The sequence below is a fragment of the Lampris incognitus genome, chromosome 2 (genome assembly GCF_029633865.1).
Source record: "Lampris incognitus isolate fLamInc1 chromosome 2, fLamInc1.hap2, whole genome shotgun sequence".
In the NCBI taxonomy this organism is placed as follows: domain Eukaryota; kingdom Metazoa; phylum Chordata; class Actinopteri; order Lampriformes; family Lampridae; genus Lampris; species Lampris incognitus.
Window position 1 is genome coordinate 22881033 of NC_079212.1, and position 14546 is coordinate 22895578.

A 14546-nucleotide genomic window follows, 5' to 3' on the forward strand; every position below is an offset into this window, starting at 1 on the left:
CTCACAGGTTGATCGACAACGGAATTACCTGTTGTGTGAGTTGAACTCTGTACCGCTCCACCACCCGATACAGTAAACGTGTCAACCAATGAACGACTGAGTCGCTGTCATTTGGACGCAATGCGCAGCCGCAGTATCATAACTGGCCTGCTAGCGCAAGTAAGCTCACAAACCAGCAACATGGATTCTCCCATACTGGTAATGTTTACGGTTGTATCTATCGAATATAGCGTACGCTGTATATGTCATTAATTTTAACATTGAATCGAAAAAAATGTAGACGCTTAAAGAAGTGATATAAAATAGCAATTCACTGGGCTCTTGTACCAATAGGGGATGTTTCGCCTGCCTAGTTAACATAGCCGACTTTAGCTAATGTAGCCGTAGCCTGTGTTGTTTTGAGGATGATGTGGAAGTCAACACGACCCAGTGTTTTTGTTGTTATTTGATTAGCTGTCTCTACGGATGTATCATTCACTGTATAGTACGAATCATATAATGTATCCGCTGTGCTTGTTTTAGTCATCCCACGTAAATATAACCATCGACTCTGGTTTAACACCTATCGTTATGGCTAGTTTAGGTTGGTTAACTAGCTGCATTTAACCGTTTACATACACGCCACATTTACATTTAATTTTCGTTAGCTACTTTAGTATTCGTTAGCTCATTGGTTTGTAAAGCTGAGTAAAACACTTCGTTGTCTCCCACGGGTTTACATTGACCATGTAATACAGTCTTTTACCGCTAGGCGTCGGGGAGTGGGTTTTCACTCCTCACAATGACTGGGAGTCTCTTGGGCTAAAATTATATTGTTTATACCAAAGAAATAAAATTCTAAAGTACATTTCTGTTTAGTAATCGTTAGAGCCATATAATTACATGGGCATTTTGAATATTTGAATCTTATTTGTCAATTAAAGCATTCTGCTATCAGTTATTTCTGAGTGGCAAGACTGTTGTCAAGCTACAGCCTCATCCCTGTTCCGTTCCAAATTAATGCACTTCTTGAAGCCTTTGTAGGCTAATATTAGCAAACTAAGTATACACAAAGAAGTCTGGTCAAAATGGTTTGATAGGATTATTTTCTGTGAATTTGTTGACTTCTTTCATAAAGTAAAGCCATGTAACAAGCGGGGCAATCCACGCCAATGGGCCTGTGCAGCCACAGCAAAGCTTTTTAAGTAAGGTCATGATCCCTGACTAAAAGAGTAACTAAGCCCTGGGCCATTTTAGTGAGTTGCTGACATCTACAGGTTAAAATCATCTAAAGGTTAGAAATATGCCAGGCTGGTCTTGGTACTCTGTGATGTAAGCGTAGCAGGATAAACACAGCTGCAGCTAATCAGACAAATGGTTCCGTTTTATTTAGGCATGCCAGCACACCTAGCACCATTGACAAAAAAACAGCACGAACATTTAGCAGTAGTAAGGGAGCAGTAGTATCCCCTCTCTGAAACATTAGCATAACAAATGGATTTGAGTGATTTATGACCCCCCTAAGCCCCTGCCCCTTACCAATCAGAAGCAAGTATTGTCCCTAAGCCCTGCCCCCGACAATTAAATATAAACTAAACCCCACACCTCCCCCACGTGACCACACACACACACACACACACACACACACACACACACACACACACACACACACACACACACACACACACACCTCGTGCTCATTACAGTACAAAGGATCAATAAACTAATTCAATGTGACTTCTTCCCAAGATTGTTAATATAGATAACCTTGATATACAAACATCGAAGCAGCAATAAACTAGCTAATTCAACTTTTGGCTACAACATGCCTTGACATGTCTGTTTTCTTTAACCCTCATCCTACCAACATATTTAACATACAAGGACTACTGTAAGAAACAACAATCATAGCAAAATGTTAACTTATTTCTTCTTAAAACATTATTAGTTATGTAATTAATGTCATCTGAAAAAACCCAGATCATTAGTTTAGGAAAGTTACAGTTAATTTGGATATTGTTTACAAAAAAAATACGTACCTGGGCCACTGTACACCCTGGATGAAAGCCAGGAATCTTAACTGCTAGACCATATGGGAATTTGTGTTGTCATTCGACGTACCGTTACACCTGATGTGTAAAGTTAAATAAAAATTAAAAAACACTGTGGTGTACTTAATTTTGTCGGCTAGACATGTCATGTCATGGAGATATTGTCAGAAAAAGCACAAAGTGTTTTAAGATATGAATAAAACAAAAGAACTCGCCTCGCACTTATTACAATACAAAAAAAAAAAGCTTGGCTAAAAATTAAAGAACCCCTCTACCCGCTCATTTGATTTAGTGGGGTGGTATGGTACAGTGAAAAACACATTGCTTCGCTAAAGGCGTGAGACGTGCTGACGAGTTCTTCATGAGTATCGGGTAAGTACTTAAACTTTAAATACAGTGTAACATTTGCAATTTTATTCTTCTTTTTTTTAAATTAAAGACATGCACTGGTTTTCTTTCATATCTATTTATTTCCATGTTAAGAAAAGAAAATTGACATCTAAAATATGGTTCTTCGTTTCTGTGTAGATGCCGCTAAACCAACATTCAACATTGCTTCATGTTGCCACTAGAGTTGTCGGAAAAAACTGCACATTCTATTTGTAAGGGTTCGCCAACAATAGTGTTGAATTATGTCAGGGTCTATGTAGTGTCCCTCACATCATTATATTTTAAATAACGAAAAAAGTGCATTAATTTATCAATTTAATTTCTCTCTCTGTAGTGAAAAATGGACAAAGAATGGCAAAGAACACCTTCAACCCATACCACTATCACCTGATGTCATCATAGTACATCCACCACCTGTGTTGAGTGGCCCGTCGCCTGATCATGCCCACTGTCGCCAACCATACAATCCAGAGCAGGGTACAGATAGACAGTGTGCATGTGATATATATCATAGTTTCTGTGTATGTGCAGCTTTTTTAGTCCCTGGAACAGAGTCTACAACAAGGCGAATCCCTACTTCGGTCAGCAGATCAGAACAACAGAGAGGTAGCGAACTTCGCTCCTTTAGCTGAACCAAATCTGCCTTCATCCCCGTCAAATAGTTGATATTGGATGATATGGCATACCTGGTTGGAAACGGCAATGGAACAAGCCTCTCTCTTCGAGCTGAACCAACATCACAACAAGGTGAATCCAAACCTTCAGCAGAACAGCAACCTGCGGGTGACACAGTGAAACACGGCCTGATGGGATTGGAGCTGGCTAGAATTGTCCCTGATCCATGTGAAATTGAAATAGTCAATGCGCATTCTTCTAAAATCCAGCAGAGGTCAGGTTCTGGTAGGATTGTAAACAGGGAATCGTCTAACAACATAGAAATCAGAAAACTTCTCAACATACCACGGCCAGATAATCTGGGAGATTTAGCATATTTTTTCAATGCTGTCAGTGTAGAAATGCATAATCAAAGATACATGGCCGTACAGAGAGCGAATTAAGGCGATGTGATTTAGGCCAAACTGAGAGCTGATAGTCTAAACCAGTGCTTCTCAAACTTTTCGAGTTGCGAACCCCCCAGAATAATCCGGTTGGTGTTTGTGGACCCCCCCCCCCCCCCGTGGAACCTCCCCCCCAATAGCACTGGGACATTTAACTCACAACAACCTGATGCAAACACATTGATCACCCATAAAGTGTCTGCCCGAGACTGTTCAGGGATTACTGTAATATAACACATGAAAGCTACCAAACTCACACAAAAACACAAGAAGACCATTGCTTTGCCCACAGCCAGAACATCTAATTCGATTTTGACTTTAATTAGTGTTTTTACATTTATTGAAATAACGGCACCTCATGTGCGCACACTTTGCCTCTCCTATTCTAAGGCAAATTTTATCACTGGTACAAGCGATGTAATGTAAAAACCATTCCCCTGTGCAATTTTTTTTTGTCCACAACCATCTGGTGACTCCTGGAAATTATTTCCAGACCCCCAGGTTGAGAACCAGTGGTCTAAAAAACGTCTCCATGATACTGCGTTATGGTGAATCTGACCTAACTCAGTTTTAGCAACTGTTGGATCGATTAGTTCAGAGTAATATGGAAATATTGAACGATGCTAGTTTGGAACTGATCTTGCCAATAATCGGGGAGCCTAGAAGGAGTGGTAAAAGAAAAATTGAGACATATTTATCATTGGAAATTATTAAAAAGAAAGCGTGTGATCTGTATGTGGTACCTAATGCTGATCAAAAATATGTGGCTACTAGCTTGGCCTACCTAATGTGTCCAACTGACAGATCGTGAAGTGACTTTAAAAGGTAATGAGATTCATACACAGGCAGGGATGAGTAGTGCCAGCGATGTCACTTTCATCAACATACACAAATTTGAGAGCATTTTAAATATAAAAACCATAATCCATTTTCAAATTGGAAACTCAAAAAACTAAGTGTTTCAAACTCATACCCAGAAAACTGATAAGACGTACTGTCTCCTAAACCAGAATCATTACTATGGCATAAAATCTCTCAAGGGGTGTTTGGGCAGGCACACCTTTTCGCTGCAGTTCCTGTCACAAAGGCTATTAAGCTCTTGGTAAACACTGGTGTGAACAAAACTGTATCATGTGCTCTAGGAATTGTAAACAACTTAGTCAGCCCCGTGTAATCACTTCTCCAGCCAGAGAGATGGCGTTCAGACAAAATATTTTTTTATGATTTTTAAACCGTACATACGCCTTACGACTTTGTGGTTGTATTATCAGATCTGCGGCAGTATGTTTTGGACACTCGGGTGAAGAGAGTAGCAGAGCTGTCAACTGATCACCACCTGGTGGTGAGTTGGATCAGATGGCAGGGAAGGCTGCCGGACAGACCTGGCAAACCCAAACGTGTAGTGAGGGTGAACTGGGAATGTCTGGCGGAGGCCCCTGTCCGTGAGGTCTTCAACTCCCGCCTCCGGAAGAAGTTCTCATGTATCCCGAGGGAGGCTGGGGAAATGTAGTCTGAGTAGTCCATGTTCAAAGTCTCTATTGCAGATGCAAAACTGTGGTCATAAGGTCGTCGGTGCCTGTCGAGATGGCAACCTAAGAACCCGCTGGTGGACACCGGCGGTGAGGGAAGCCGTCAGGCTGAAGAAGGGGGCCTTTCAGGCTTGGTTGGCCCAGGGGTGCCCTGAAGCAGCAGACAGGTACCAGGAGGCCAGAAGGGCTGCAACTTCAGCAGTTGTGGAAGCAAAAACTTGGGTGTGGGAGGAGTTCGGTGAGGCTGTGAAGGAGGACTTTCGGTTGGCCTCAAGGAAGTTTTGCAAACCATCCGGTGACTCAGGAAGGGGAAGCAGGGTTTGACTCAGGCTGTGTTCAGCCGGGGGAGGGGGACTGCTAACCCGGACTAGGGCGGTTGTCGGGCGGTGGAAAGAACATTTTGAGGAGCTCCTGAACCCGGCTAACATGTCCTCAGTGGAGGTGGTAGAGTCTGAAGACTCGGGGGGGGGGGGGCCACCCATATCCCTGGCAGAGGTCTCTGAAGTAGTTAAGAAGCTCCTCAGTGGCAAGGCGCCGGGTGTGGATGTGATTCGCCCTGAGATGCTGAAGACTTAGGACATTGTTGGGCTGTTTTGGCTGACACGCCTCTTCAGTGTCGCATGAAGTTCGGGGACGGTACCTGTGGAGTGGCAGACTGGGATGGTGGTTCCCATATTTAAAAAAGGGGACCGGAGGATGTGCTCCAATTATCTGGGCATCACATTGCTCAGCCTCCCTGGGAAAGTCTACTCTAAGGTGCTGGAAAGTTGTTTTCGGTGGGTTTTCGGTGGGTGTTGGACTCTGCCAAGGTTGTCCCTTGTCTCCGATTCTGTTTGTGATATTCATTGACAGAATCTCAAGGCGAAGCCAAGGTGAGGAGTGTTTCCATTTTGAGAACCTCAGAATTGCATCTCTGTTCTTCGCAGATGATGTGGTTTTGTTGGCTTCATCAAAACGCGACCTCCAGTGCGCATTGGGGCAGTTGGCAGCTGAGTGTGAAATGGCCGGGATGAGAGTCAGCACCTTCAAGTCTGAGGCCATGGTTCTCTACCGGAAAATGGTGGATTGGTCCCTTCGGATTGGGGATGAGTTGTTGCCTGAAGTGAAGGAGTTCAAGTATCTCGAGGTCTTGTTCACGAGTGAGGGTAGGATGGCGCGGAAGATTTACAGGTGGATTGGTGCAGCATCAACATTAATGTGGACGCTGTACGGGACCGTTGTGGTGAAGAGGGAGCTGAGCTGGAAAGCAAAGCTCTCAATTTACCAGTCAGTCTTCGTTCCAACCATCAACTATGGTCATGAGCTTTGGGTAGGGACCGAAAGGGTGAGATCATGAATACAAGCGGATGAAATGAGTTTCCTTCGTAGGGTTTCTGGGCTCAGCCTTAGAGATAGGGTGAGGAGCTTGGACATCCGGAGGGAGCTTGGAGTAGAGCCGTTGCTCCTTTGCATCATAAGGAGCCAGTTGAGGTGGTTTGGGCATCTGATTAGGATGCCTCCTGGCCGTCTTCCTTTGGAGGTTTTCTGGGCAAGTCAAACTAGGGAGAGACCCCGGGGTAGACCCAGAACTCGCTGGAGGGACTACAGGTCCAATCTGGCCTGGGAATGTTTTGGGATCCTCCAGGAGAAGCTGGAGGGCATTGCTGAGGAGAGGGACATCTGGAGTGCCCTACTTGGCTTGCTGCCACCGTGACCCGACCCCGGAGAAGCGGTTGATGATGAGATGAGATTTTGAAACTGCACAAACTGATAGCAAGCACTTCCCGATTTATGTTTCAGCGAAATCCAGCGCTGGTGAAAGTTAGAGTTTCTGGGATGTTGATTGCGCTCACAAATTCCTGAAATACTTCTGCCAAAAGAAATATACCAACTATGTCTTCATTGCACACTATGGCAAAGGTTTTGATTCATACCTTATCCTCAGCGCCCTGTTCCGGTGGCCCAGTGGCTAGGGCTGTCGCCTCACAGCAAGAAGGTCCTGGGTTCGAACCCCGGGGTTGTCCAACCTTGGGGTCATTCTTGGTCATTCTCTGTGTGGCGTTTGTATGGTCTCCCTGTGTCTGCGGTGGGTTTTCTTCAGGTGCTCCGATTTCCGCCACCATCAAAAATACATGCATGTTAGGGTTAATACTCCTGTCTGTGTCCCTGACTGAGGCATGGCAAGACGAACTGGAGTTGGTCCCTGGGCGCTCCACGGCGGCAGCCCACTGCTCCTAGGTACACCGCTAGGATGGGTTAAATTCAGAGAGGAATTTCCCCACGGGGATTAATATAGTATGTCACAATCAGATCAACAACAAAAAAAAATCCATGAAAGTGTCACGCCAAAAAATTGTGCCGCAGGGTACCAAAATAGTACTTTTTACCGACAAGGCGTTTGATCAGTGGTACATGAACTCAATTTCGTTTTTGCTAATGCCTCTCAGAAACATCCCGGGCACCGAGCTGAAGGAGTGATATTTCCCTCATCACTTTTGCAGCATGTCCAGTTTTATTACAAAGTGGAATATCCACAGTCTGAGGATTACGGCCCCGATCAAATGTCAGGGAAAGAGAGGGAATTTCCCCCCCCTAGTGCAATTCTCTTAAAAACGGCGTTTTCGACTTTAAAAAAAGAACGTAAAGAATATTGCGACAACGATGTGGATGTCCTATGAGAGAGCTTTCTAAAATTCAGAGATGAAATTATTTTGGAAACAGGCGTTGATCCATTCAAGTATGCAACAATTTCCAGTACAGTTGAGGATTTTTAAAACCACTTTTATGAACGAGGACACAATAGCAATCCCAATAGCAATGAAAGCCGTATTCTTACACGTCTATACAGTGGCTTGAATTTCTCACCTTTTCCCGTGAAATCAAGATATGGCACGCCTTGAATGGGGGTGAGGTTAAAATAGGACAGCACTGTGTAGACAGCTATAGTGCGAGATTGTCAGGGCATTGCCTTTGAATTTTTAGGGTGTTTTTTCCACGGCTATCACAATGTTTTCAGCCACATGACATCTGCCCCAATAAACGCCAAATTGTTTGTTGGGATGTACGCAGAGATGCAAAAGAAACTAGACTTGCTGCAGTCAAGCTGCGGTCAAGCTGTCCAAGTGCTGTGGGAGCATGAATGGACAGAGATGAAACAAAATGATCCTCAACTGAGAATATTTCTTGAGTAATTTAAATTCTTCAGCATGCTCTGTTTGGAGGGTGCACATCTGTAATCTTTCTTAGACATCGGCTCGGGAGAATGAATCAATTCAATATGTGGGTTTTACTTAACTCTGTCCCTACTGCAAAGCAAAGTGAGTATCTGGTAGGCCACATGACCAGTATCCATTTTGATTCGCCTCAAAGTTACTTTGACATGTTTCGAACAACTGTGAACCAACCTAGAGGGCTATTTTTTCCACTGTTGCCTGCAAGGACAATTAAGGGTAAATTTAGTGTGTTCATTATTTCATTTCATTTCATGCGTGCACCGAACAAAATGATCAGAGAGAGGAGTGTACCCACACGGTTCAACAGAGGGCACTCATTGGAGTGTGAACTAGCGTCGAACTCTGCAAAGCCATCGAAAAGGTTGACACTGTAGCCAAAATATTTGAAGTGTAGCACTTTACTAAACGAAGCGATAGTATATTTTCTGGCTACATCAACATGTTGCTTAGACAAACAGGAGGCTTCGGGTTATCCCGAGTCTGTTAGAGACTAGGAAACCTGGAGTCAATACATTGAAGACTACTGCCATCAAGAGGATATTCAGTTAAGTCCAGAGCGTATTGCCCTCAATCTGGCTAAAAGACACCTCTCAAAATTTCTGCTAAACAGCGTCCGGGTAGCGTGGTGGAATATTCCGTTGCCTATCAACACGGGGATCGCCGAATCGAATCCCCGTGTTACCTCCGGCTTGGTCGGGCGGCGTCCTACAGACACAATTGGCCGTGTCTGCGGGTGGGAAACTGGATTTGGGTTGCTGCACTACCACCTCGTCTGGTTGGTCGAGGCGCCTGTTCGGGGGGGAGGGGACTGGGGGGAATAGCGTGATCCTCCCATGCGCTATGTCCCCCTGCCGAAACTCATTACTGTCAGGTGAAAAGAAGCGGCTGGCGACGCCACGTATATTGGAGGAGACTGGTAATCTGCAGCCCTCCTGGGATCGGCAGAGGGGGTGGAGCAGCGACCGGGACAGCTCAGAAGAGTGGGGTAATTGACAGATACAATTGGGGAGAAAAAGGAAAAATTATAGTAATAATAAACCCCCCCCCCAAAACTTCTGCTAAACTATGGGGCAAGTTTGCTCAGTGATCGAACTTGCTTAACACAAGTCTCATCAAAAACATGCAAGAGTTCTTCCAATATTTGTTCTGGATAAGTATGAGGTTTCAACTTTCCAGTTCAATGATTGTGTTGCAATTGTGCAATGGCATCATAACAAAGACGTCCATGTTCCCCCTGGTCCTGGAGATGTAAATATCTTCATAGCCACATTCACCACTGCTTATGCTTATGCTGTACAGGGAATTAGAAAAACTGCAGGACATGATCTTGTACCATGACACAGACTCGGCAGTCTATGTAAGTAAACCTTTAGAGTATGATCCCACGCTCAGACCATATGATGCCATCGTCGATTGGGTGCCAGCAGGAGCCAAAACATACGCATACCTCAGTAAACAGGGCAAAGCGTGCCTAAAAGCCAAAGGCATAATTCTGAAAACTGCCAGCACATCAACATTCAGTCTGACAGATTTGGTTGAGGGTTACATTGAGGATATTGACACAGCTCACGTGATCCGTACCTATTACAAAAATGGTTATGAATATGAAAGGGTTTCATCTGACCAACGGGTCAATGGTAAAGAAATTCACCGTGGTGTATGATAAAAGACGCCTCCTTGTGCCTTTCGGTTACTGATGCATTCAGATATGATAAATGAATATCATGATTCTGTAGGGATAGGGTTCTTTTTTATTTGTTTTTGTAACATTACATTATTTGTGAATTGTAACCTGACTTTTTTTGTACTGAATGTGTTTTATGTGAAGCTCTTTGAATCTTCCATATGTATGTGCTTGTGAAATGTATACTTTTGTCTGTAAGACATATGCCTAGTATAATAAAACAAAATGTTGTGATTCCAATTGTTTCTCTCTCTCCAAAAACTAGTTTTTGGTCTAGTTCTCTGGTTCATTGCACGTCGTCCGTCTTGGGAGAGAGATTCCTCCTCTTGCTCTCCCTGAGGTTTCTTCCTATTTTTTCTCCCTGCTAAATTGTTTTTTAGGGAGTTGTTCCTTACCCGACGAGAGGGTCTAAGAACAAGATGTTGTGTTGCTGTAAAGCCCTCTGAGGCAAATTTATAATTTGTGATATTAGGCTATACAAATAAAATTGACTTGACTTCTCAAATATGATTTATGAATTGACGTAGCTTTTCAGCACCAGTCGATCAGACAGCAACCACTAAAGATGGCTTAGTTGTCATTTAGTCAGCGCAGTCACTGCCTTGTATTGTGATAGACTCGTCGAAAATCACTGCAACAAGAACGTGCATATGGCCCAACTCAAGTGCCAGTTCCTATTCGCGCACTCTTTGAATTGCACTTAACTGGTTAATTATTTACGGAGTTGAATTCTCAAGGAGGCAGACCATTAAATTAAGTCAAGTCAATTTTACATACATCGGAAGCGCGTGGGGGGACGCACTTCCAGAAGGACGGGGTAGTGTAACGTGCACAGATAAACAGAATTGCTAGGCCTTGGTAACGGGTTGGACCCTTTCTTTAGTGGACTGGTTAACGTTGTCGCCCGTGGTGCGGGAGACTCGGGTTCATGTCACGGCTGTGGCGGTTCCCGGCTGCCCCCCTGAATTCACCACAATAATATTAAACTGGGTCTTTTTTTCAGATGACATTATTTACATAACTGATAATGTTTTGAGAAGAAATAAGTTAACATTTTGCGATGATGACTGTTTTTACAGTATCAATCAACCAATCAATCAATAAGATTTTATTTGTATAGCACTTTTCATACAAACAAATGTAACACAAAGTGCTTCACACAATAAAACAATAAAATCTCTCCCCCTCACAAAAAAAGGACAGGCAAATTTTGTAAAGGACAGACAAGTTTAAAACTGAGTTAGTAGAATAAACAAAAGTGCCATAACCACTGATTAATTAAACCGCGACAGTCTTACCAGTTTCCGGTTTATTGCCGTGCACTATCGTCAATGGCATAGATCGCGATGCCTACAAGATTTACCACGGATAAATGTCAACGATTTGTACAGAAATTTCGACGCACTTTCACCTGCAACCCCCAGCAAATGGGTGAAAGGTTTGAAATTGTACATGTCAGGTTATGTCCACAATTACAAGGGTGAGTAATGACAAAATCTACGAAGAAAAACAGTAAGCTTACAGACATCAAGCTAGGCTATAAACTAGGCTAGAATGTTGGCTTAATTACTCACCCTTGTAATTCTGTACATATTGTTGACATTTATCCATGGTAAATCATGTAGGCATCGCAAACTTTATGCCATTGATGATGGCAAACCGGAAACTAGTATGACTGCCGGGGACTACAGTTCAGTTCAATTCCGTTCAGTTCAATTCAATTCAATTTATTGTCATTAAAAACAATGCGCAGGCACATGTTAAAAATGAAGTGAGGACTGCGGCTTCACCAAACAGTGCAAGACAGACATAGACAAACACAGCAAACAGTATAAGATATACACAGATGATGACCAAAAGCTAAAAAAAAGGTTAAAAAAAGCGCACGAGTACAAAAATATTTAAAAATATCCACAGACATTCAGTACATACAGTTATGCAGAGAGTGCATTCCATTGCCTACCGAATCCCCGTGTTACTTCTGGCTTGGTCGGGTGTCCCTACCGACACAATTGGCCGCGTCTCCCGCTGGGAAGCTGGATGTGGGTGTGTGTCCTGGTCGCTGCACTAGTGCCTCCTCTGGGCGGTCGGGGCGCCTGTTCGGTGGGGGAGGGGGAACTGGGGGGAATAGCTTGATCCTCCCATGCGCTACATCCCCCTGGCGAAACTCCTCACTGTCAGGTGAAAAGAAGCAGCTGGCAACTCCACATGAATTGCAGTAGGCATGTGGTAGTCTGCAGCCCTCCCCGGATTGGCAAGGTGGTGGAGCAGCGACCGGGACGGCTTTGAAGAGTGGGGTAATTGGCCGAGGGTAATTGGGGAGAAAAAGGACATGTCAAGGCGTGTTGTATCCACAAGTAGAATTAGATCGTTTATTGCTCCTTCAATGTTTGTATATCAAGGTTATCTATATTAACAGTCTTGGAAAGATGTCAACAACCTTGGGAAGATGCCATATTGAATGACATGCCAGAGATGGCAGCCTCGGTTTTGCAATCTTTAGTACTTTTTCTTTTTTTGTTTATTTTTGTGCCCAGCTCTCACTCTCTGGTCACATTCAGCAGGGGAGAACTTTTAAACTATCCACTGGTCTTAACTTTTGCCAAGCTTTTAGTTGGAGGAGCAGTAGCGCTGTATGGGCTTCGCCAGAGCCGATGACAGGAAGCAAGCCAGAGCACTTTTTAAACTGTGATAGTGGGGATTTCAAAATTCGCCCCTGTCAATCCACCTTGCGAATGTCCACTCTCTGGTCAACAAGATGGATGACCTGCTGCTCTTCAACAGAACAAACATGGACTTTTCCAGATGTGCTGCCCTGTGCCTCACTGAAACCTGGCTTGGTGAGCATATTCCAGACAGCTCACTCCATCTGCCACACTTCCAACTCCTCCGAGCAACTGTGAAATGGAGCTAATGGGGAAAAAATGGGTAGGCAGAAACGGCTTCTATATAAACGAAGGTCGGTGTACAGATATCACAGTGGTGAAGAAATCATGCAGCCCTCACTTGGACCCTTTTTTCCATTGACTGTTAACCATTTTATTCACAGTGGGAGTTCTCATCCTCAGGCCTGTGTTAGTGAGGCATTACAACACCTGGCTGACCAGATAATAAACATAGAGCACAAACATCCAGACTCCCTTCTCATTATCCTTGGGGATTTTAACAAAGCATACCTTAGCCATGAACTGCCAAAATACAGACAGCACATTAAGTGTCCCACTAGGGAGAAAAACACACTGGATTGCTGCTACACAGTATGATGCCTATCACTGTCCCCTGTGCAGCCTTGGGACTCTCTGATCATTGTTTGGCTCTTCTCTGAACCTACAGACAAATACGAAAATCTGCAAAGCCTGTGGTTAAAGCTTTGAGGAGATGGACCAATGAGTCAAAACTGGAGCTTCAGGCCTGCTTTGACTGCATTGATTGGAGTTATTTGAGGCTGCATCTACAGACCTGGATGAACTTACTGACACTGTGACATCTTACATTAGCTTTTGTGAGGACATGTGCGTGCCCACCAAAACTTTCCGCATAGGCCCTGGTTCACAGCAAAACTCAGGGAGCTTTGTCAGGCCTAGAGGAGTGGAGATAGGATCTTGTACAATCAAGCCAGAAACACTGTCAAAGAAGATCAGAGTAGCCAAAAGGGACTACAGTGAAAAGCTGAAAAACATGTTTTCAGCTAACGATCCGGTGTCTGTTAGGAGACGCCTGCACGACATCACCAGCTACAGGAGACCCTATTCCCACACTGCAGAGAACTATCAACTGGCTGACGACCTGAACGTGTTTTACTGCAGGTTTGATAAGCCCACTCTCACACCCCTCACCCTCTCTGGCCACATCACACAACCAACTGCACCCCCTGCCAACCCCTCAACCCTCCCCACTGACCCCCCCCCCCCACGTGCACTCAGGATCTTTGAAGAGGATGTTTGTCAGCTCTTCCAGAGACACCAGATCAGGAAGGCCCCAGGCCCAGACGGTGTGTATCCCTCCTGCCTGAAGGTCTGTGCAGATCAGCTGGCCCCCATCTTCACATTGATCTTCAACAGATCACTGAAACCATGTGTAGTCCCCTCCTGCTTCAAAAGCTCTATGATCATCCTGGTCCCCAAGAAACCCTAAATTATTATAGGCCCATTGCCCTGACATCTGTGGTCATGAAATCCTTTGAAAGACTGGTGTTGGCCTACCTCAAGGACATCACATGCCTCCTGCTGGACCACCTGCAGTTTGCCTACTGGGCAAACAGCTCAACGGAGCCCCCCAACCTCCCCATCACCATACTCAACAGCACTGTGTCTGCTGGGGAAAGCTTTTGAGAATCCACAATCTCCCAAGACCTAAGGTGGACATCCAACACAGACACAATCATCAAAAAGGCCCAGTAGAGGATGTACTTTCTTCGTCAGCTCAGAAAGTTCAGCCTGCCTCAAGGGGCTGCTGATTCAGTTCTACTCTGCAATAATCCAGTCTATTCTCTGCACATCCATCACTGCCTGGTTGGGATCGGCCACCAAACAGGACAGAAACAGACTACAACAGACAGCCAGGACTGCAGAAAAAAAAATCATTGGTGCTTGAAGAACATGTGATGCAAACAATACAGGGACCTGCTGGGGCACTTTACCAGT

General features: G+C 44.5%; 1 protein-coding gene across 2 annotated transcripts in view; it reads left to right on the forward strand.

Moving 5' to 3' along the window:
* Positions 1-129: 129 nt before the first annotated feature.
* The window catches only part of copz1 (COPI coat complex subunit zeta 1), a 29101-nt gene continuing 14684 nt past the window's right edge, over positions 130-14546 (forward strand). Inside the window, exons 1-4 of one of the 2 annotated variants that reach the window (XM_056272994.1) lie at positions 167-198; positions 2323-2402; positions 2559-2632; positions 2755-2897. In XM_056272994.1, coding sequence (XP_056128969.1) covers positions 2862-2897 — 36 coding nt within the window. In that variant the 5' untranslated portion in view covers positions 167-198; positions 2323-2402; positions 2559-2632; positions 2755-2861. Of the gene's footprint in view, positions 199-2322; positions 2403-2558; positions 2633-2754; positions 2898-14546 lie in introns of both variants that reach the window. The other variant, XM_056272995.1, reaches the window with a different exon arrangement.